Raw genomic sequence first — 23,044 nt, 5'->3', positions numbered from 1 at the left:
AGCAAAAAAAAAAAAGCAATCGGATCGGGAAATATCGGGATCGGCAGATACTCAAACTAAAACGATCGGGAGCAAAAAAACACGATCGGAACAACCCTAGTCTTAAGAGACAAGAACAAGACGAAAATTCCGTCATAGTTTCCGTCATATGTTCACAATGTGTGATAGTTTCTTCTCGTATGTTGATGGGGGAAAATATTATGTGATGCCTTAACATTAGCACATCATGCCTTTGTGATGTATGATTACCTCTGTGACCTAGACTGTAACAACTTCTATTGTTTTTCACCTTGAGTTCCATAGTTAGAAGGGAATCTCACGAAATAACTTGTTTTGCACCATAGTATTGTTTTTTTACGCGCTTGGGTTCCATAGTTAGGAGGGAATCTCACGAGATAACTTGTTTTGCACCCATAATATTTACCGCGAGGACATAACATCAGTTACCAGGACAGCACAACTTGTTGACCATGTGAGAAGCCCTTTTTCATGGGGCTGAACCAAAAGTAGCTATAATATTTGTCATTGGGCAAGGCAAGCGCCACCTGGGTTGGCCAGCCCCCGCCCCCACGGGAAGCGTTCCTACAAGAACCGGACATTTCCGGGCGACCCGCGAAGTCCGCTGGAGGATCACGTACGGATCGCTCTGATTTGTTCCTTCGCCGCTTTACCGGAGCATTGGCTCCCCGCTCATTTGTCACGGTAAGCGCTTTTCATTGCTAAGGAACATCTTGTGCTGTAACCGTAGCGCGGAGATTCTGGGATTGACAAGCTAGATCTAACGTCATCGTTACCACTTGTTATGCTTGATTTGATGTCTGTACTGCTTGCTTTTATGTGGGATTGTAATCAATAAACATCATTAATTCTGCAATTTTCATAAATAACTATTGTCTATTTTGCAAAAGTGTGCCTGTTGCTGACTCACTGCGAAACCGGAAATTTTGGAAAACATATGTGTAGTTAGCATGCATTTTGGCAGTGTTTGAACATGTCACTCATGTGACGTGCTATCGCTATCTGTTTTGTAAATATTGCAAAAAGACAGAAGCAAATTGCTGTCAAGTCACACTCAAAAAATTGCACATGCACTTTTAACTTTTAAATTGGTGTTTTTCATTGTATATACACACTAGTTTTGTGTTTTTACACATTACATTACACATTTTGCATGCAAAAGGTTTGAATATGAATTGCTTCACTTGAAGTATTTTTGGGAATTTTTCTTTTAACGACATAACCTAACAGTTACTTGAAACAGTTGTGTGTAACCACTTGAAATCAGGTTCTTGAATAAATACCAAGTTTCAGAATTTTGAGTGTGTTCGCATTTGTTCCACCACTGCAAGGAGAGACTGTTCATCACACGCTTTGAGAATCGCTATTATATGCTGTTTTGTAACTTCCATTTTCATTATCATTCTGAGAAAAACTTCAACTTGAAAGTATTTTGAACAATCATTCCTTTGTGCATCATCATTAGGAATACGCTGGTAAGTCAAAAGCGGACGATGTGAGTCATGGTGTTTATTATCATAGCAACATGTGAACTTCTTACACAAAGAGCTTCGAGAGTGGCGAGTGGGCGAAGCAGTCCAGCAGCGTGCACTGTACTTACTCTCCACGACCAGCGTAACGGGCTGACTGGTTTTGTTCTCGCCGTTCTTGTCGTTGACGGCCTGCGCGTAGTAGCGTCCGGCGTCGGGCGCCACTGTTGACAGGATGGCCAGGGTGTTGTCCAGGGTGATGGCGCTGGAAATACAAGAAACAAATAAATGTTTTGACGGAGGCTGGTGCACAAGAGTTGTTTTCAGTGGCGCCTCCAGAAATTTTTCATAGGGGTGGCCAGATGTGGCCACTTAAAATCTTGGGGTGGCCAAAACTAAAAGCCATAATTTCAGGTTTTCATTATATTATTGTAGTAAAAAGCTCAGGAGAAAACTATCAGAAAGACTGAAGGACACGGCTACTGATATACTTTGGTGTATTGTGTAATATTTAATGTTACTAATGATTTAATGTGCATAGTCCATAACTGTCCAGTCAACAAATTGAGTTCCACAACAATTCTGTTTTATTGTGTTATGTATATATTAGGGCTGTCAAAATTATCGCGTTAACGGGCGTTAATTAATTTTTTAAATTAATCACGTTAAAATATTTGACGCAATTAACGCAGATGCCCCGCTCAGAGAGATTTAAATGACAGTACACAGTGAAACGCTCACTTGTTGTGTTTTATGGAGTTTTGCCGCCCTCTGCTGGCGCTTGGTTGCGACTGATTTTATAGGTTTCAGCATCCATGAGCATTGTGTAAGTAATTATTGACATCAACAATGGCGGGCTACTAGTTTATTTTTTGATTGAAAATTTTACAAATTTCAATAAAATGAAAACATTAAGAGGTGTTTTAATATAAAATTTCTCTAACTTGTACTTACATTTTTCTTTTAAGAACTACAAGTCTTTCTATCCATGGATCGCTTTAACAGAATGTTAATAATGTTAATGCCATCTTGTTGATTTATTGTTATAATAAACAAATAGTCCTTATGTACCGTATGTTGAATGTATATATCCATCTTGTGTCTTATCTTTCCATTCCAACAATAATTTACAGAAAAATATGGCATATTTTATAGATGGTTTGAATTGCGATTAATTGCGATTAATTACGATTAATTAATTTTTAAGCTGTAATTAACTCGATTAAAAATTTTAATCATTTGACAGCCCTAATATATACTCTTAGCTGTCTTAACTGTAAATTTATAAAAAAAATTTCACCATCAAAAATGAAAAAATTAGGGCTGTCAAAATTATCGCGTTAACAGGCGATAATTAATTTTTTAAATTAATCACGTTAAAATATTTGACGCAATTAACGCACATGCCCCGCTCAAACAGATTAAAATGACAGCAGTGTAATGTCCGCTTGTTATTTGTTTTTTGTTGTTTGGCGCCCTCTGCTGGCGCTTGGGTCCAAATGATTTTATGGGTTTGGGGAGTGAGTATGGTGTAATTATTGACATCAACAATGGCGAGCGACTAGTTTATTTTTTGATTGAAAATTTTACAAATTTTAATGAAACGAAAACATTAAGAGGGGTTTTAATATAAAATTTCTATAACTTGTACTAACATTTATCTTTTCAGAACTACAAGTTTTTCTATCCGTGGATCGCTTTAAGAGAATGTTAATAATGTTAATGCCATCTTGTTGATTTATTGTAATAATAAACAAATACAGTACTTATGTACCGTATGTTGAATGTATATATCCGTCTAGTATATATTAGGTATAAGGTGTACATTTAACTAGGGCTGTCAAACGATTAAAATTTTTAATCGAGTTAATCACAGCTTAAAAATTAATTAATCGTAATTAATTGCAATTCAAACCATCTCTAAAATATGCCATATTTTTCTGTAAATTATTGTTGGAATGGAAAGATAAGACAAAACGGATATATACATTCAACATACTGTACATAAGTACAAATCCAGAAGATGGCATTAACATTATTAACATTCTTTCTGTGAAAGGGATCCACGGATAGAAAGACTTGTAATTCTTAAAGGATAAATGTGAGTTTGTATATTGTGACTAAATATTGCTATCAAGTGTATTTGTTGAGCTTTCAGTAAATGATACTGTAGCGACTTAACTGTTCTGCGCAAATGCATGAAGGTAAGTGGTGCAACCATGACTGTGTGTGGTGGCTGCAAATGCTATATCTTCTCTGCGTTAGGTACACCACAGGGTGTGTTCCTGTCATTCTTCCCCATGTCGCTTCCCACAATATTTATAGTTGCTGCGGGAGAGATGACACAGCCAATTAAAAGCACGGCCCCAATGAATGCTTGTATCTACTCACTTGACACGGCCTCTCATCAGTGTATGTAAGTAAAACGGCTCCATTGTAGGCTGTTTGCGGCAATGCGTGAGTGAGTCGCACCGCGAATGCATTAACTGCGATAAATATTTTCACGCGATTAAAAAATTTATTACCGCCCGTTAACGCGATAATTTTGACAGCCCTACATTTAACAAAACAAAATAAATGCATTCATTTGGGATGAAATGCATAACTGATGCTACAACAATCTAACGATATACTGGCAAGCGGGGTGGCCAACAATTTATTGGGGTGGCCATTGCCACCCCTGGCCACCCCCTGGTGGCGCCACTGGTTGTTTTCATAGATAAGATGTTTTTACATTGACCACAGAGTCGAGTTATAACACTGAAACAACGGAAACAGCATTCCTATTCTTCTCTTAAATGCTATTTCATAAATTAACTCATTGACTGCTATTGACAGCGATAAACATCCAATCCGTTTAATCGTATGAACTGGATGTCTATCGCCACAAATGGCGTTAAAAATTTCTATCTAATATTATAGGGAAATTCTAATAACATGTTAGAGCAAAATTAAAGTATATCTTGACGACTTTAAAACTAAAAATCTCATTTTATTCAATAAAATCTAAAAATTCTGACAGTAATCTAATAAGTATTATCAGACAACACATTTTTAGAAATAATATCATATAAGGTAAAACATTACTCTTAGGGCTGTCAAACGATTAAAATTTTTAATTGAGTTAATTACAGCTTAAAAATTGATTAATCGCAATTCAAACCATCTATAAAATATGCCATATTTTTTTCTGTAAATTATTGTTGGAATGGAAAGATAGGACACAAGATGGATATATACATTCAACATACGGTACATAAGTACTGTATTTGTTTATTATAACAATAAATCAACAAGATGGAATTAACATTATTAACATTCTGTTAAAGCGATCCATGGATAGAAAGACTTGTAGTTCTTAAAAGAAAAATGTTAGTACAAGTTATAGAAATTTTATATTAAAACCCCTCTTAATGTTTTCGTTTTAATAAAATTTGTAAAATTTTCAATCAAAAAATAAACTAGTAGCCCGCCATTGTTGATGACAATAATTATACAATGCTCATCGGTGCTGATGCCCATAAAATCAGTCGTACCCAAGCGCCAGCAGAGGGCGACAAAACTCCCAAAACCACAAGTAACAAGTGGGCTTTGCACTGTGCTGTCATTTTAATCTGTTTGAGCGGGGCATGTGCGCTAATTGCGTCAAATATTTTAATGTGATTAAATAAAAAGATTAATTACCGCCCGTTAACGCGATCATTTTGACAGCCCTAATTGTTATAAAAACCAGATGGATATTTTCAGGGAGTAAATGTTCTTGTAATTACAACTTTATTACCATAAGATCTAGTCTTTTAATTATTATAAAAAATATGTATACATATATATATATATATCATAGATTTTATAATGTATCGACATGACACATTTCCCATTCACAGCCTTCCCGAGGGGGCCATCCAACACTCATTTATTAGCAGTCAGTCACATGGAGGAATCTAACGCCGGATTTATGTTGAAAAAGTACAAAAGCTGTACCGCATACAAACAGGAAGGATTGTCTCAGGAGTGATTTGTTTGAGGATTCAGAATAATTATAATAGTTTTTGTACCATGCATGTATTTTGAAACGTGAAAAAAAAATCAAAAGGAGATTTTAGCCGCTACAGCACTGGCATTATACTTTGCAATATTTACGTAAAATAAATGCTACCTGCACTTTTTTTTTTTTTTTTTTTTTTTTGCTTTTAACCTAGAATCCTGACTGTTTTACGCCCATATCTATGAAGAATTCAGGGTTTTAAGCATTTATTCAGAAAAAATTTTCACCGGAAAAGCTCTGTTGACATCTGGCGGCCGCTACATTTGCTTACTGACTGGCATCGTACTTCCAGATATTTACGTAAAATAAATGCCAACTGCACTTTTTTTTTTTTTTTTTGCTTTGAACCAAGAATCGAGACTGTTTTACGTCCATATCTATACAGAATTGAGGGATTTAAGCATTTATTCACAAGAATTTTCAACGGAAAAAGCTCTTTTTTTACATATTGCGGCCGCTACATTTGCTTACTGACCAGCATCGTACTTCGACATATTTACATAAAATAAATGCTAACTGCACTTTTTTTGTTTTGTTTTGCTTTTAACCAAGATTCATGACTGTTTTACGTCCATATTGAAGTCAGTATGCATCTCACCTAATGCCAACCAGCAAGGCTCATGACCTCTTTGTTTGTACAGCATACAGTATAAGCAACGCTGAGCTCTCTGTTCAGCGTGCATTTCTCTACACAGCCTTTGTTCTGTCATTGAATGCACCCAGAAATTTCTGAAATTAATACTGCACAGTAATGAACTCTTGCCTCCAGTCTTTTACTTTGCAATCCAGTCTAGCTGTCTCACCTGAAATGAGAACGAACACGCGGAGGACCTGAAAGAGTGCCTCCAACAATGTCTATAAAGAATTCAGGGATTTGAGCATTTGTTCAAATTTATTCAATTTTCACTGGAAAAGCTCTGTTTACATATGGCGGCCACCACATTGCCTGACAGACTAGCATCGTACTTTGACACATTTACGTAAAATAAATGCTAACTGCAGATTTTTGTTGTTGTTGCTTTCAACCAAGAATCAGGACTGTTTTACGTCCATATCTGTAAAGAATTCAGGGATTTAAGCATTTATTTACAAGAATTTTCAACAAAAAAAACTCTTTGTCTTTGATTCCACTCGGTCAGCGAATTTAAAAAGTCTTAAATGTCTTTAAAAAAATAATAATAATTAAAAAAAATTAAAAAAGGAACCAACAAATTGCTGCCAAAATCTTCCACCATAATAGTGTCTCAGTTAACTCTAAGGATGCCTTGACGGTGCTCGACACCCAATCCATTTGGAAACCAGAGCATTCACAATCATTCTGTTAGATTTTCAGGGCATTTATAGGTCACTTGCTGTTCATTTTAGGGCATTTCCAGGTCATTTCCTGTTGAGTTTGACTCACTGCCTATTCATTTGGGTGATTCCCAGGTCACTCTCTGTTCTGTAACACAAAATGAACAGGAGGTGACCCATAAAATACCCCAAAATCAACAGCGAGTAACTTAAAATTAGGGCTGCAACTATCGAATATTTTAGTAATCGAGTAATCGACTGAAAATTCTATCGATTAATTGAGTAATTGGATAAAACATATTTTTATGTGAAGAGCAATTATGAATATACACGAGAAAACAAGACATTTCATCTAATACTGAACCATTTTCAGTCAATCAATGTCTTTATTTTCGATGTCCATTGTTGAAAACAGCCAACAATTGCATCTCAGATGTAACTTGAATAAAATAAAAGACTAATTCACTGCTTGAACTCCAAAAACTTTTAGATCTTATTTTAAAAAATAGATATAGATAGATAGATAGATAGATAGATAGATAGATAGATAGATAGATAGATAGATAGATAGATAGATAGATAGATAGATAGATAGATAGATAGATAGATAGATAGATAGATAGATAGATAGATAGATTTTTTTTTATCTAAAAATGCCATTACGCTTGATAACACACATAAAAGTTAGGATTTTTTCCCACGTGTTTCAATTGAATTTCTATTTGTGTCAAGCTATTTTTAAGTTCTAGTTAAGTTTGAAGTTAGTCTAAACTGTAAGTCCTGATAGGATTTTGAGTTTTTGCAGTGTTCAAAATAAATGTATGATACAGGCTGTATTAGAGCCAATGAGGGACCAGTGCTACTTGGTGTTTTATCCAGCAATGACTACTGAGCTAAAATTGATACAGTAGTTAGCATTATTAAGTATTTATTTTACACCCTCATCACTCCACAACGCTATGTTATGTTAAAGCCTGTATGTAAGACACGTTAGCCATGCATCGACAGTGGTCATAATTAATAGAAACCTAGCCCTCCGCAGGGCTAACATTACGTGAGCTAGTGACAGTAACGTTAATCTTATTTATTAGCGCTTAGCGCTCTTTATTAGCGCTTAGCGCTCTACTGCTTTAAGATGGCGGCTGTATACTAACGCCGCTGACTCTGTCATTTTGCATCTAGTTCAACATAGATATGATCTCTATGAGACGCTACCTGCTACCAACGTAGCATCATGCAGGCTAGTTTTTAGCAACGCCGGCGTCTTTTGTAGCGGGTGTCGGCTGCAGTACGTTTTTTTGCTTCTTCCTCTACGCACATGACATCAGCGCGTTGTCCCGCATTAAAAGTAGTCCGAGCAAAACGTGATGCTTAGAGCTGTCAAAATAAACAATTACTCGAGGTGAATAAAATTACTCGGATCAGTTTTTAAACTCAAGTTGCTCGAGTATTCGTTTCAGCTCTACTTAAAATCAACAAGTAAATGACCTAAAATGGCCCAAAATTACCTCATTGCCTGGCATTGGTTGCTTTTGACGGCCATAGACGTTCAATCCGTTTGAACGTCAAAGGGATTGGACGTCTACTAGTGATAAACTCATTCCAATTCACAGAAGAAGTTTGTTTTTCTCTTTATTAGTTGGTTTTACAATATCCTAGAATGATTTCCTGACCAATGTATCGATAATCGTTGTATCGTTGTATCGCCGTATCGTCAGATCATCGTTATCGTGAGCTTTGTATCGCAAACCGTATCATATCGTGAGGTACCAAGAGGTTCCCACTCCTAATAGATAGGGTTGTTCCGATCATGTTTTTTTGCTCCCGATCCGATCGTTTTAGTTTGAGTATCTGCCGATCACGATATTTCCCGATCCAATTGCTTTTTTTTTGCTCCCGATTCAATTCCACTCATTCCCGATAATTTTTCCCGATCATATACATTTTGGCAATGCATTAAGAAAAAAATGAATAAAACTCGGACAAATATATACATTCAACATACAGTACATAAGTACTGTATTTGTTTATTATGACAATAAATCTTCAAGATGGCATTTACATTATTAACATTCTTTCTGTGAGAGGGATCCACGGATAGAAAGACTTGTGACTTTGTATAGTGTGACTAAATATTGCCATCTAGTGTATTTGTTGAGCTTTTCAGTAAGTGCCCAAATGCATGATGGGAAGTGGAACCATGACTGTGCGTAGTGCTACCAAATGATATATCTTCTCTGCGTTGGGAAATAACATAGGGTGTTAAGAAAAAGATCAATTACTACCTTTCTTCCCCACATTGCTTCCCACGATATTTCTAATCATCGGGAGAGGAATTGTAAGGCTTTAGCCAATTAAAAAAAGGCTCCAAAGGCTGCCAAAATTCACTCTATTCATTTTACGTTGCCTTTTATCTCTCTATATAGGTAAAACGGCGCCATTACAGATTGAGCGCGACAATGCGTGAGTGGGTCCTGCAGTGCATGTGTTAATTGCGTTAAATATTTTAACGTGATACATTTTTTAAAAAATTAATTACCACTGTTATCGGGATAAATTTGATAACCCTACCTTAAGCCTAAACCTAAGACTCTGGATGAGTGTAACATATTATGTCTGTAAAGTTAAATACAATTAAAAAACGAGTTAAATAAAAAATATATACTGTATATATTAAAAAAAGGCATGGCCGATATTTTTCTGCCGATTCAGATACTTTGAAAATGACGTGATCGGACCCGATCGATCGGCATCCAAGATTAAATTTTTCCATTTAAACCTTTTTTTACTCATAAATTCTCATTGAATGATCACATGATCATTATTCCGAAACGCTTCACAAACACACATTCCAATACAACATCAAAACTTTCTTCTCACAGAAGTTAATTTTGTTGGTAAATAAACTTTATTCATCATAACACTGCACATTCAGCAATTATTTCCTTGAGAATGTTGCGCTAATACTCGTCGCTCGAGTCTACACAAATAGATGACTTCAACAGATGGCCGCTAATTGGCCCAATAGATGAAGTTCCCAATTAAGCAAACATACGCCGGCACGCACAGACTGTAGAACGTATTTTAAAAATGACTGTGATGGATTACATTAGCGGCGAGCCCAAATGTCTTCTTGTTGCATTTTTTTCTTCCCATTGCAAATGATTAAGACATGAAGGAATAACGCTTGCAGTCAATCCCTTTATATTGCCTTTTGTGCGTATGTGCAGACTCCTACACAAGGACGGTCGGATGCTGTTTCCGTTTGACGGTCTCATGTGAGAGGAGCCCATTAAATGAGAGCTGACGCTAAGCACACAGCCAGATTAGGCTCGACAAAACTGCCAGCATCTGCCTGATCGCTGCAGGATAAACAAACACACTCTCACACATACACACGCACACTCCCGGACAATTAGGGACTGACACAAACGCACACATTCGCATCCGCGCTCGTGCATATCAATGCGGCATAACGCAAAGCGAGCAAACAGGCGGTGAAATGTGTCTCGTCTGCGCGCGTCAATCGTGATATTAAAGCCGGGATGGGCCTTCCGTTCACAGTCGGCGTTCGGCGTGGGTGGAGTTGGCAAAAGTTGGACTCCGGTGAGAGGAATACTTTAGATCGGATGGCTAAAGTTAAACGAATACAGGAAGCAGGCCCCAAATAATATATATATATATATATATATATATTGTTGAAATTTGCCCCCCCGGCCAAGGCGCACGGAAACAGCGACAGCCGAACAAAGTGCCGCTCTGCCGATGCTGCCTCCGCGCGCGCCAACCGGGAAGGCGGAACTTCGCGCGTTCATCTCTGATATTAACCCTTTGTACTAGGCCTGAACGATATTGGAAAAAACTATTGTTGCGATTTTTTTTAGGTGTGCAATATATTGCGATATTATATTGCGATAGTAAAAAAAAAAAAAAAAAAAAAAATTTTTAAAGAAATATTCACTAGATGACTTGAATAGCTGTTTGGAAATACTTTGCATGACACACCGTGACCACAGTGTATTCATATAATACCGTTTCATTTGTGAGTGATTAAGATTGCTGTATTATTATGAAGGGATCCAGGAAGCCATGTCTGCACAAAATAGATAATTTCTTGAACACAATATTTGACACTTCAACAGCAGCAAATACATTAAATGACAAATAAAAGAGCAGGTGCATTCGTCCCCTGAGTTTTTGACAAAATATAACAATAAATAACAACTTCGGTAAAATAACAACAAAGTTGTAAACATATTTGAACAAAAATATTAAATATGACAAATAAGAGTTGTTCACAAACTATAACAATAAATAAGAACCTCAGTAAAACAATAAAGTTGTCAACATATTTGAACTTAAATATTAAATCTGTCAAATAAAAGTGCAAGTGCATTAGTCCCCTGAGTTGTTTACACAAAATATAACAATATAGAACTGCAAAACTGCAACAAAGTTGTAAAAATATTTAAAAAATATTAAGTATCAAAACTTTATGTGCAGCTGTAGTATAGTTATTTGAAAAATACGATTTACAGTTGATTTAAATATAAAAGAAACAGAAACTCAATTGAACTTGTAAATAATTGAACTGAATAACAGCAAATAACTGATGAATAACAGAACCATTTTAACTCCCAAATTTATGTATTTGTCTGCATATCGTCCACCTTCCTTGCTCAGCAATTCTCAACTGGGTCTCATAGGTTTTTGGCCAAGACTACTAGTTTATCCACCATTGCAGGCTTGAGACAACAACGTTGGCACGTAACAATGTTCCCACCTGTACTAAAAAGCCTCTGATGGGAAGCTCGTAGCAGGAATGCATAGATACCTGCGTTTTAAATGGTCCCACATGTTCGACGGATTACTTCTTGTTGAGGCAACCATGGCGAGGCACTGTCAACAGGGCTGTTTTTTGTTCCTTATATTCTTGTCGATAGCCAAAATACTTCCAAAACTCCTTTTGGAGACAGTCTTCCCTATTCAACGTGCTGCTTGATTGCTTGCTTTCACTTTGAAAACGGCCCCTCCTCCCTCCGCTCTGCTGTTCGGCCCCTCCTCCCTCCACTCTGCTCTAGCAGGGGAGGGGGAGGAGCCGATGACTGCGAGCTGGAGAGAATGAGAGACTGTGCACTCTCTTTCTCGCTCCTTGCTCAAAACAAACGTTTGTGGATTTAAAAAAATGAAATGAAAAAACTATCGCACGTCCTTGCGATGGGACTATTGCGCATGCGCACATCGCGATGGCGATGTTTAAACGATATATCGTTCAGGCCTACTTTGTACTGACTCCATGTTCCAAAAGTTTGAAAAAGACTCGCCGAAAGCAGGTTGACAATTTATTCGTCGACAATGGTCAAAAACAAGGCAAAAACAGACGACGGAGGGACAATTCTGGATCCAAAACAAGGCTACATGTTTCCGAGCAGCAAAATCTGTCTTATCTCAGTGTCCAGTGTTTTTTTAAGTCCGTGGGCCGGCCGAAGGTGTGTCCGGGCGTTGCTTTGGGATCATCCCTCTCTGGCCGGTTTCGGGCTGTTTAGGTTCGTGTGTGGATGGGATGTGGTTGCCACAGCGACCGACACTGGTCTTGACGTCACAAGCGCCTGCTATCAACTTTGTTATCCGGGCTGGCACTACTTGTTTTAGGACAAAGCGCGCTGGTCTTTGTCCTTGAGGACTGATTGCCAGAGTTGGTGCGTCAATCTTGCTCGTGACGCACACGTTTTGGGCTTCTGTGATAAGATGGCGTTGTGTATCTATTCTGTTTCTTTAAACTATGGTGTGCTATTTATTTTACATTAGGTGTGTTAGAGTAGTGCAGTCCTACAGTGAATATGAGAAATGATACTATTCCCTGATTGATTATATCACGCGTGTTCGAGTAATGCAAACAGTTAGACGGTGCCTACGAGAAACGGTACCATTTTTCCTTCAATGTGAATCTCCCGTTCCACCAGATCCCAAAGATGCTCTATTGGCTTGAGATCTGGTGACCGTGGAGGCCATTTGAGTACAGTGAACTCATTGTCATGTTCAAGAAACCAGTCTGAGATGATTCCATCTTTATGACATGGCGCATTATCCTGCTGAAAGTAGCCATCAGAAGTTGGGTACATTGTGGTCATAAAGGGATGGACATGGTCAGCAACAATACTCAGGTAGGCTGTGGCATTCCAACGATGCTCGGTTGGTACCAAGGGGCCCAAAGACCATTACACCACCACCACCAGCCTGAACCTTTGATACAAGGCAGGATGGATACATGCTTTCATGTTGTTGACGCCAAATTCTGACCCTACCATCCGAATGTTGCAGCAGAAATCCAGACTCATCAGACCAGGCAACGTTTTTCCAATCTTCTATTGTCCAATTTCGATTAGCTTGTGCAAATTGTAGCCTCAGTTTCCTGTTCTTAGCTGAAAGGAGTGGCACCCGGCGTGGTCTTCCGCTGCTGTAGCCCATCTGCCTCAAAGTTCGACGTACTGTGCGCTCAGAGATGCTCTTCTGCCTACCTTGGTTGTAACCGGTGGTTATTTGAGTCAATGTTGCCTTTCTATCAGCTGGAACCAGTCTGGCCATTCTCCTCTGACCTCTGGCATCAACAAGGCATTTCCGCCCACAGAACTGCCGCTCACTGGATATTTTTTCTTTTTCGGACCATTCTCTGTAAACCCTAGAGATGGTTGTGCGTGAAAATCCCAGTAGATCAGCAGTTTCTGAAATACTAAGACCAGCCCTTCTGGCACCAACAACCATGCCACGTTCAAAGTCACTCAAATCACCTTTCTTCCCCATACTGATGTTCGGTTTGAACTGCAGGAGATTGTCTTAAACCATGTCTACATGCCTAAATGCACTGAGTTGCCGCCATATGATTGGCTGATTAAATATTAAGTGGTAACGAGCAGTTGGACAGGTGTACGTAATAAAGTGGCCGGTGAGTGTAATTTTAACCATATTTTTCTTGAAACTTACACAAAACAAAATGTATACAGGTCATTTGCATAGGATGTACAGTGATCGTGTATCTCCAAACAATATATTTTAAAATGACTAAAGGAAAATACATTCTTCCTAATACTGTTGTAGCGTCACTAGGAAGTGCGGTCGTCAGCGCGACTCTCTTTTTGGTGTTTTTGATGCGGCAACGCGAAGAGAGCGCGGAGAAAAATAAACATAAAGTGCGCCAGACTTCTGTGCTGATTTATTGAAACTAATTGCCGCTAGCAATTCTTGCAAGTATACACTATGATTGTGTATGTGCGTGCGTTAGAGGTAAGATCTTTAAGCCCGAACCTGACCCGACCCGAATTTCGGGCAGGGTCTAAAATGTCAATTATGACTTTCGGGTCAGGCCGGGCTTCTCTCTCGCTAACTTTTTTGTAATAAATACAGTGCCCGCCATTATTATTGGCACCCCTGAAAAAGATGTGTTTTTTAGCTTCTAATATTTTTTTTATTCAAATAATATAGGACCTTAATGGAAAAAATGCATTGCATTCATTCAGTGGGGAAAAATCCCACATAAAGAAAAAATTATTTGACATCAAATAATGTGTATCACAATTATTAGCAGCCCTGGTGTTAATACTTTGTACAACCCCCCTTTTGCCAACAAAACAAGGTCTGGGGACTGATATGGCCATGGGAGGAGCTTGATTTTGTGTCTGGTGAACCATGACCAAAAACCATGACACACACAAAAATACACACGGTCCCAGGCTTCAACCGGGACCGTGTGCTTTGGTCAGATGAGACCAAGATTGAGCTTTTTGGCAACAAACACTCTAAGTGGGTCTGGCGTGCTACGAAAGATGCGCATGCTGAAAAGCACCTCATACCCACCATGAAGTATGGGGGTGGGTCAGTGATGCTGTGGGGCTGTTTCGCTTCCAAAGGCCCTGGGAACCTTGTTAGGGTGCATGGCATCATGAAGGCTTTGAAATACCAGGACATTTTAAATCAAAATCTTTTGCCCTCTGCCCGAAAGCTGAAGATGGGTCGTCACTGGGTCTTTCAGCAAGACAATGACCCTAAACATATGGCCAAATCTACACAGAAATGGTTCACCAGACACAAAATCAAGCTCCTCCCATGGCCATCTCAGTCCCCAGACCTTGTTTTTTTGGCAAAAGGGGGCTGTGCAAAGTATTAACACCAGGGGTGCTAATAATTGTGACACAAATTATTTGATGTCAAATAATTTTTTCTTTATGTGGGATTTTTTCCCCACTGAATGAATGCACTTGTATTGAAGGTTGGATTTTTCTCTTTTTTTCCATTAAGGTCCCATATTATTTGAATTAAAAAATATATATATTAGAAGCAAAAAATACATCTTTTTCAGGGGTGCCAATAATTATGGAGGGCACTGTATATATATTTATAAATGTAAACTAAAACGATGTATGGATGTCATACTAAGGAATACTTGTTATAAACTAAATAATTTGGATGAACAGAGGATGGACTCTGGATGGAAATTGCGAACAGAAGCGGCGCAGAGCCTCTCCTTGTCAGAGAGGCGTCCATGTGAGCACGATATCCCACACGGAAATATTATTTAACAAACTTTTCCAGTGTTATTTCACTGCGTAAATGCATCTATAATAATTATAAAAATATGTACACTATTTAAACATTTATAAAACTTGCTTTTTTTCCCTGGTAACTCGAGGAAATTAAAATAAATGTCAAATGGGCTGATGCATTTAATTGCCAAGGAAATGAAACATGAACTGTCCAGCTGATAGACACACAAATATAAAAGATATAAATGTTTATTGAATATGCATATACAGTCTTGTTTAACTAGGAGAATTTGTAGTAGTGGGGGGGTTGCATCCGTGGGTTATTGTGTGCTTTTGTGCGTTGAACTGAACTTTAACTGTAGCTAAACTATAGTATTGGCCTTGTACATTTTACCTGAACGTCTGAAGTATGCTCAAACTGTTAGCTCATTTAAAACAGGGCTAAAAACGCTTTTGTTTAGCACAGCATATCCATAACCCTCTATATATTTCAATCTACTTGCTTTCTATTCCTCTTGTGCTTATCTCCATTGCTGACTTCAATTATTATTAGTAGTAGTAGTTTTTGTTTTATTTTTATTTATTTTAATCTATTTGTGATTAAATGCGATTTTTATGTATAATTTTATTTCCTATATTGATTGTCTTGGTTTTTACGTTGTATTGATTTAAATGTGCTTTTTATGATCTTCATGTGATGTAAAGCACTTTGAATTGCCATGTATTGAATTGTGCTATATAAATAAATTTGCCTTGCCTTTCCTTCATCATTCTTAAAGCATCCAGTAGGCGTCACAATAGAATTAGCCACAATATGTTAAGTCCACAACCGCATATATCGGTATCGGTTAGATATCAGAATAGGTTTGATATCGGATTTTTGGAGTGAAACAATATCAGGTTTCGGTTTGGGTGATGGGCGGACGCTAACTGATACAGAAATAACAATGAACACAAGCGATTAGCACGTATCAACAGCTAGTTTTAAACGCACATTTGAACTGCTGTTATTGAAGATGAAACCGATTTAATTCTTATTTTAGTTTCATTTTGCAACTGTTGATGTCATGAGCAGCTGAATAGTCAGCAAACCACACGGATGACTGACATCTTCATTTCGGAGATTAGCTCGCTGTCTAGGTAGGACTTAGCTCCAACGTCTTAGCGAGGACGGTACAATAATACATGTTTTTGGATAGTTATTTTGAGATTTTCTGGGGTATTTAGGGGTGCTTTAATCATAATTCTGAGTTATGTAGAAATTCGGGTTACGTCGCCAGCGTAGGAACGGAACTTGTTCGTAACCCGGGGACTAACTGTATAGAATTTTTCAACCCATACTTAATAATGAATTAACTGCCAGTCCTTCCAGTTTAAATGGATTCGATGTGAATGCCACTCAATAGTAATTTAGTTGATCATGTAATTTCCCCATTTTTTTCCTTCAGGCGGCTCTGTTTGAGCTAAGAGTTGTCCCTCACTTGGTCTTACAGGCTAACTTGTTACTGGTAAATAAGCTGGCTCAAACTGCTGGCGTCACTGAAGTGATCACCCACCTGCCGCTGTATAAATAATGCACAAAGTGCTCCGGGAGTTGGCGCACTTTCCGCTATTTGTGTGGATGGATTCATGAGGCTGCCATGAGGAAGAGAGTCTTTGGGGAGATGCAGGCAAGTTCCAACACATTCACACACAACTGACTTCATTTGTAGAATATTATGAATTTATTAAGGGAATATTTGAATTTTCTTTCTCATGGAATTATAATTTGATTTCAATAATACACTTAATTAAACAATAAACACATAAATTACGGTAAGTACATTGCAATTGTTTGTTCTCTAAATTGTCGCTATAATATTAACGGTTTTTAAAATATACAAATTTTCCCCCAATTTTTTTCCGACTTCTTTTGTTATGAAAAAATATACGATTTTCCCAGGAATATTACATTTTCTCCCCGGGTTGTTTTGTATTATTCAAAGTTAAGTTTGGTAAACGTGTTTTAAAAAAAACATGAGTTTTCTGAATATTTCACAATTCACCCCTCTACCCTCCCCCCCATCTTGTTTTGTGATGTTCCAAATTAAATCTGGTTCTATTATTTAGAGTTTTGTCCATCCATTTTCAACACAACTTATCAGTTTAAGGGTTGCGGGGTACTGGAGCCTAACCCAGCTGATTTCAGGCGAAAGGCGGACTACACCCTAAACTGCGTAACTGTCTTTAGAATTTTCTCATGTAAATTCATGATCTAATATTTGTAAAAAGATACACACACAAAAAGTTTGCTTCATCATACATACGTAAGACTATTTTTTGGACTCTACAGCAACTAATTCTGTTATCATCAATGGAAGATTCCATGAATACAGTGGGGCAAATAAGTATTTAGTCAACCACTAATTGTGCAAGTTCTCCCACTTGAAAATATTAGAGAGGGCTGTAATTGTCAACATGGGTAAACCTCAACCATGAGAGACAGAATGTGGAAAAAAAAAAAACAGAAAATCACATTGTATTTTTAGAGCATTTATTTGCAAATCATGGTGGAAAATAGGTATTTGGTCAATACCAAAAGTTCATCTCAATACTTTGTTATGTACCCTTTGTTGGCAATAACAGAGGCCAAACGTTTTCTGTAAATCTTCACAAGCTTTTCAAACACTGTTGCTGGCATTTTGACCCATTCCTCCATGCAGATCTCCTCTAGAGCAGTGATGTTTTGGGGCTATCGTTGGGCTACAACTCCCTCCACAGATTTTCTTTGGGGTTGAGATCTGGAGACTGGCTAGGCCACTCCAGGACCTTGAAATGCTTCTTACTAAGCCACTCCTTTGTTGCCCTGGCTGCGTGTTTGGGATCATTGTCATGCTGAAAGACCCAGCCACATCTCATCTTCAATGCCCCTGCTGATGGAAGGAGTTTTTCACTCAAAATCTCTCGATACATGGCCCCATTCATTCTTTCCTTTACACCAGGGGTCCCCAACCCAGTCCTCAAGGCCCACTGTGGGTCCTGGTTTTTGTTCCAGCCGATCCAGCAGAGACAGTTGAACCAATGAGGCTTCTGCTAAAACAAACCACACCTGACTGCAATCAACTGATTGCACTTGTAAAACACCAGATTGGGGAAAAAGTGTCATCATCTTGTTTGGTAGGAATGAAAACCTGCACCCACAGTGGGCCTTTGTGGAATAGGTTGGGGACCCCTGCTTTACACAGATCAGTCGTCCTGGGCCCTTTGCAGAAAAATAGCCCCAAAGCATGATGTTTCCACCCCCATGCTTCACAGTGGGTATGGTGTGCTTCGGATGCAATTCAGTATTCTTTCTCCTCCAAACACTAGAACCTGTGTTTCTAGTAAAAAGTTCTATTTTGGTTTCATCTGACCATAACACATTCTCCCAGTCCTCTTCTGGAGCATCCAAATGCCCTCAAGCGAACCGCAGACGGGCCTGGACGTGTACTTTCTTCAGCAATGGGACACATCCGGCAGTGCAGGATTTGATTCCATGGCGGCGCATAGTGTTACTGATAGTAACCTTTGCTAGTGTGGTCCCAGCTTCTGGAGTTTTTGCTCACCGTTCTTATTATCATTTTGACATCACGGGGTGAGATCTTGCATGGAGCCCCAGATCGAGGGAGATTATCAGTGGTCTTGTATGCCTTTCATTTTCTAATAATTGCTCCCACAGTTGATTTCTTTACACCAAGCGTTTTACCTATCGCAGATTCAGTCTTCCCAGCCTGGTGCAGGTCTCTGGTGTCCTTCGACAGCTCTTTGGTCTTGGCCATAGTGGAGTTTGGAGTGTGACTGACTGAGATTGTGGACAAGTGTCTTTTATACCGATAATGAGTTAAAACAGGTGCCATTAGTACAGATAACGAGTGGAGCATTGTTGGACCTCGTTAGAAAAAGTTAGACCTGTTTGACAGCCAGAAATCTTGCTTGTTTGTAGGTGACCAAGTACTTATTTTCCACTCTAATTTGGAAATAAATTCTTTAAAAATCAAACAATGTGATTTTCTGTTTTTTTTTTTTTTTTTTTTTTTTACATTCTGTCTCTCATGGTTGAGGTTTACCCATGTTGACAATTACAGGCCTCTCTAATCTTTTCAAGTAGGAGAACTTGCACACTTGGTGGCTGACCAAATACATACTGTATTTGCCCCACTCATAAAGCATTCACCGTCTGACACTCGAAGATGAAGGATTCATTTCCCTGAGCTCCGTTATCTCTTGATAACTCAGGCACCAGCTGGAAGGAAACCTCCCAAATATGCCTACTACAACGAAAAGAGGAGACAAGTCGGAAGACATGGAAGATTTAAAATCTTCTATGCAAAAATTAGAGCAAATTATTGCTAAATTCTTAGTCCAAAATCGGGACCTCTTGAAGCAGAATCAAGACATCTTGAAGGAATTCCAATTGCTGCGGGCTGAAAATGAGCAACTGAAGAAGACGATGAAAGAGAGAGATGATCGTATCAAAAAACTGGAAGCTTTGGCAGAGGATCTGGATCAAAGAGGACGTGCAAACGATCTCCTCATCACCGGTATCAAAGTGAGAACAAGCACATTTTCGCAAGTTGCTCAGGATGACCACGAACCAAGCTACGGAACGGTGGAAAAAACAGGTGACTGACAAGTTACAGGAATTGGGAATAAGAGTGGAAAAGCAATTCATTCAACAATGCTTTCCGCTAGCTTCACGAGGGAATAAACCGCCAATGATACTTATGAAGCTATTCGATATTTTCTGCATCCTATATGGTATACTGGGGGCGGGTTTCAATAAGCTTCGGCTTCTCCCGTCTGCCCTTTTCTTTTCGGGTTGAATTAATTGTAAACCATATAAATGCTGTATGTTTTGGATTTGTCATGCCTGAAGGGAAAATAAATAAATAAATAAATTACAGTACAATAATGACTTTTTAACCAATAACCGATATTCCGACATTGCCAACTCCAAAAATTCGATACCCGTATCAAACCAATACCGATATATGCGGTCGTGGACTTACCATATTCATTATTTTTCAATCATTTATCGTTCATTTAAATGTTGCACCATGATTGCAAATAGTCTGCTCACATAACCACGGGCGGCCTTGGCAATTTTGGGGCCTAAGGCGAACATATCCAGGGGCCCTCTTCATGGGTCAGGGGTTAACCCCTGGGTGTTATTTGTCCATTTTTTGGCTTTTTTCGTTTTTTTCTGTGTTTAAAAGGAAAAAAAGCATATGAAAAAATACACTAGGGAGCTGATATTTCCTGCAGGATACTAAATCATGTAGAAGTTCGAAATGGCACCATCCGGCAATTTCTAACTTATTGCAAACAGGCTGGGAAGATTTGCACTAAACTCTTGTTATTTTGCCATTTTTTGGCTCATTGACTCCCATTATAAGTCATGATTTTTAATATGCTGTAAACCTGATGTTTTATAATGCATTTTCCGTGATTATTGATGCAATCGCTTCTTTGGCGAGTCAAAAACATGCAGATAAAAAATTTTTTGTGTTGACACCCAGAAGTCACTAGATGGAGCCATAGGCCAATACATGAATTTTCTTGCGAAGCTAGCTTCAGATCGGTCAAAAATTAATGCAATAAAGACGGTTGGCTTTACAAAAAAAATGGTGTCAATGTTGTCTGAGCTCACTTTCAGTCTATTTGGGCATGCGTATTTGCAATTTTGCACGTTTGCACAAGACAATAAAAAGGTACTTCCCGGAAATGCAAAAAAACCAAAACAAAAAACCACGTGTTTATTGTTGTCGTTTGAATTTCAACTTTTATTGGTTGGGTGTTTGAATTTCTTTACTCTCATTGGTTCTGGGCATTTTGGGAGTCTCTGTTCTCGCGAGGATCACCATTTTGCATTTCTTCCAACACAACTTATGATCGATGGCGGCGAGAAGTATTTCACCGCAGGACACGATTCGAATGGTGTTAGAAAATCCTGATTCCGACGACGACGACCTTTGTTCGGACGCTTCTTTGGAGAGCCCAGAAGACATTGAACAAATTCTTCCGGACTTTCGATGCCGGAGGAGGACGGCTTTGATGACGAGGATTAGGAAATAGTTGACAACATAACGAGATGAAAGCGGGGAGCAGAAGGCGGGGGCACGGACATGACCACGTTGAGGCGCATGACGAAAATGACGGCGATCGAGGTAATGACGAGAGTGAGTAAGCAAATGTTTTGCATATCAAGGTTTGTCTTGTAAAAGCTGATCAAAGATCAAAGCTGTTATTGTTGCGTGCGCTTGTGCTTTGCAGGCCTGAGGCACATACTCCTGCCGCCGGCGCGCACTCAGGTGGCCAATGTGTGTTTTTTCACATGCCGGACATTTCGTCATGCAGCGCGTTTGTGCTGTTCACGGAGATCTACCCTGAGTGGAACGTGAAGAAAAGCTACAAGCGCCGACTATTTCTTGAGGAACTTGGCAAGGCTCTAATTCGGCCAGAAGTCCTAAAACGGGAACCACCGCCTTCTGCCGAAGGCTTGGTTGAGCAGCGAGCTGGACCCCCGTCCAAGCGCAAACAATGTGGCCTTTGCACAAAGCCATTTCGGGCTTCGAACATAATAATAAATAATAATACATTTTATTTATAACGCACTTTACATTTGAACAACAAATCTCAAAGTGCACATCATGAATTGTGTATGTTGTTATTAAGTTAACTGTTATATTGTATTTATGTTTTGTAAAATTGTTAACATAAATTCTATCATCAAATCAGTTATTGTCACGTTGTCACAGTCTTGTTCAAAAAAAAAAATCTATTGTTACGACTTTTACTTATCCAATGATGTAATTATGTAATATAAAATATTTTAGTTTGATTTATATATAGCCTATATAGCATAGTTAGTTTTACTATTAGGATAATGCTGCTATTATTGTCCATAGGGGGCCAAAACAAAAAACAAAAAAACTATATGTTTAGATAGGTCTGATGCCACTGAACATTGTGAGTGGTTGAAAGTGAAAAAATATTCAGAAATAACTTAGTTATCACACTTCAAAGGAAAAGCCATTTTTTGGACAAAATCACAAGAGTTGAATGTAAATGAGAAAACTGCAATTGTGTAAAAAGTGGGTGTGCATAAAAAAATTGGTTGTTACGACTTGTGGACTTATTCAAGCCTCTAACTATGTGATATGGAATATTCAAATTAGACTTTTGTTTTTTATATATATACAGCATAGTTAGTTTTGCTATTCGGATAATGCTGCTATTATTGTCCATAGGGGGCATTGAAAAATAAAAAAAATAAAAAAACTATATATGTGTAGATAGGTCTGATGCCACTGAAGATTTTGAGTGGTTGAAAGTGAAAAAATATTCAGAAATGACTTAGTTATCACACTTCAAAGGAAAAGCCATTTTTTGGACAAAATCACAAGAGTTTAGTGTAAATGAGAAAACTGCAAATGTGTAAAAACTGGGCATGCATAAAAAAATCGGTTGTTATGACTTAACGACTTATTCAAGCCTCTAACTATGTGATATGGAATATTCAAATTAGACTTTTGTTTTTTATATATATACAGCATAGTTAGTTTTGCTATTCGGATAATGCTGCTGTTATTGTCCATAGGGGGCATTGAAAAATAAAAAAAATAAAAAACTATATATGTGTAGATAGGTCTGATGCCACTGAA

At 38.3% G+C, this 23,044-nt stretch overlaps 1 protein-coding gene across 2 annotated transcripts in view; it reads right to left on the bottom strand.

Moving 5' to 3' along the window:
- The window catches only part of sdk2a (sidekick cell adhesion molecule 2a), a 438,915-nt gene that overhangs the window by 151,938 nt on the left and 263,933 nt on the right, over positions 1-23,044 (bottom strand). For both annotated transcript variants that reach the window (XM_057817593.1, XM_057817594.1), the window contains exon 6: positions 1,619-1,752. In XM_057817593.1, the coding sequence (XP_057673576.1) occupies positions 1,619-1,752 (134 nt within the window). The remainder of the gene's footprint in view (positions 1-1,618; positions 1,753-23,044) is intronic.

This window comes from Corythoichthys intestinalis, chromosome 16 (genome assembly GCF_030265065.1).
Source record: "Corythoichthys intestinalis isolate RoL2023-P3 chromosome 16, ASM3026506v1, whole genome shotgun sequence".
NCBI lineage: Eukaryota > Metazoa > Chordata > Actinopteri > Syngnathiformes > Syngnathidae > Corythoichthys > Corythoichthys intestinalis.
Note: the sequence above shows the minus strand (reverse complement) of the source record. Positions and strands in the feature narration are given on the sequence as shown.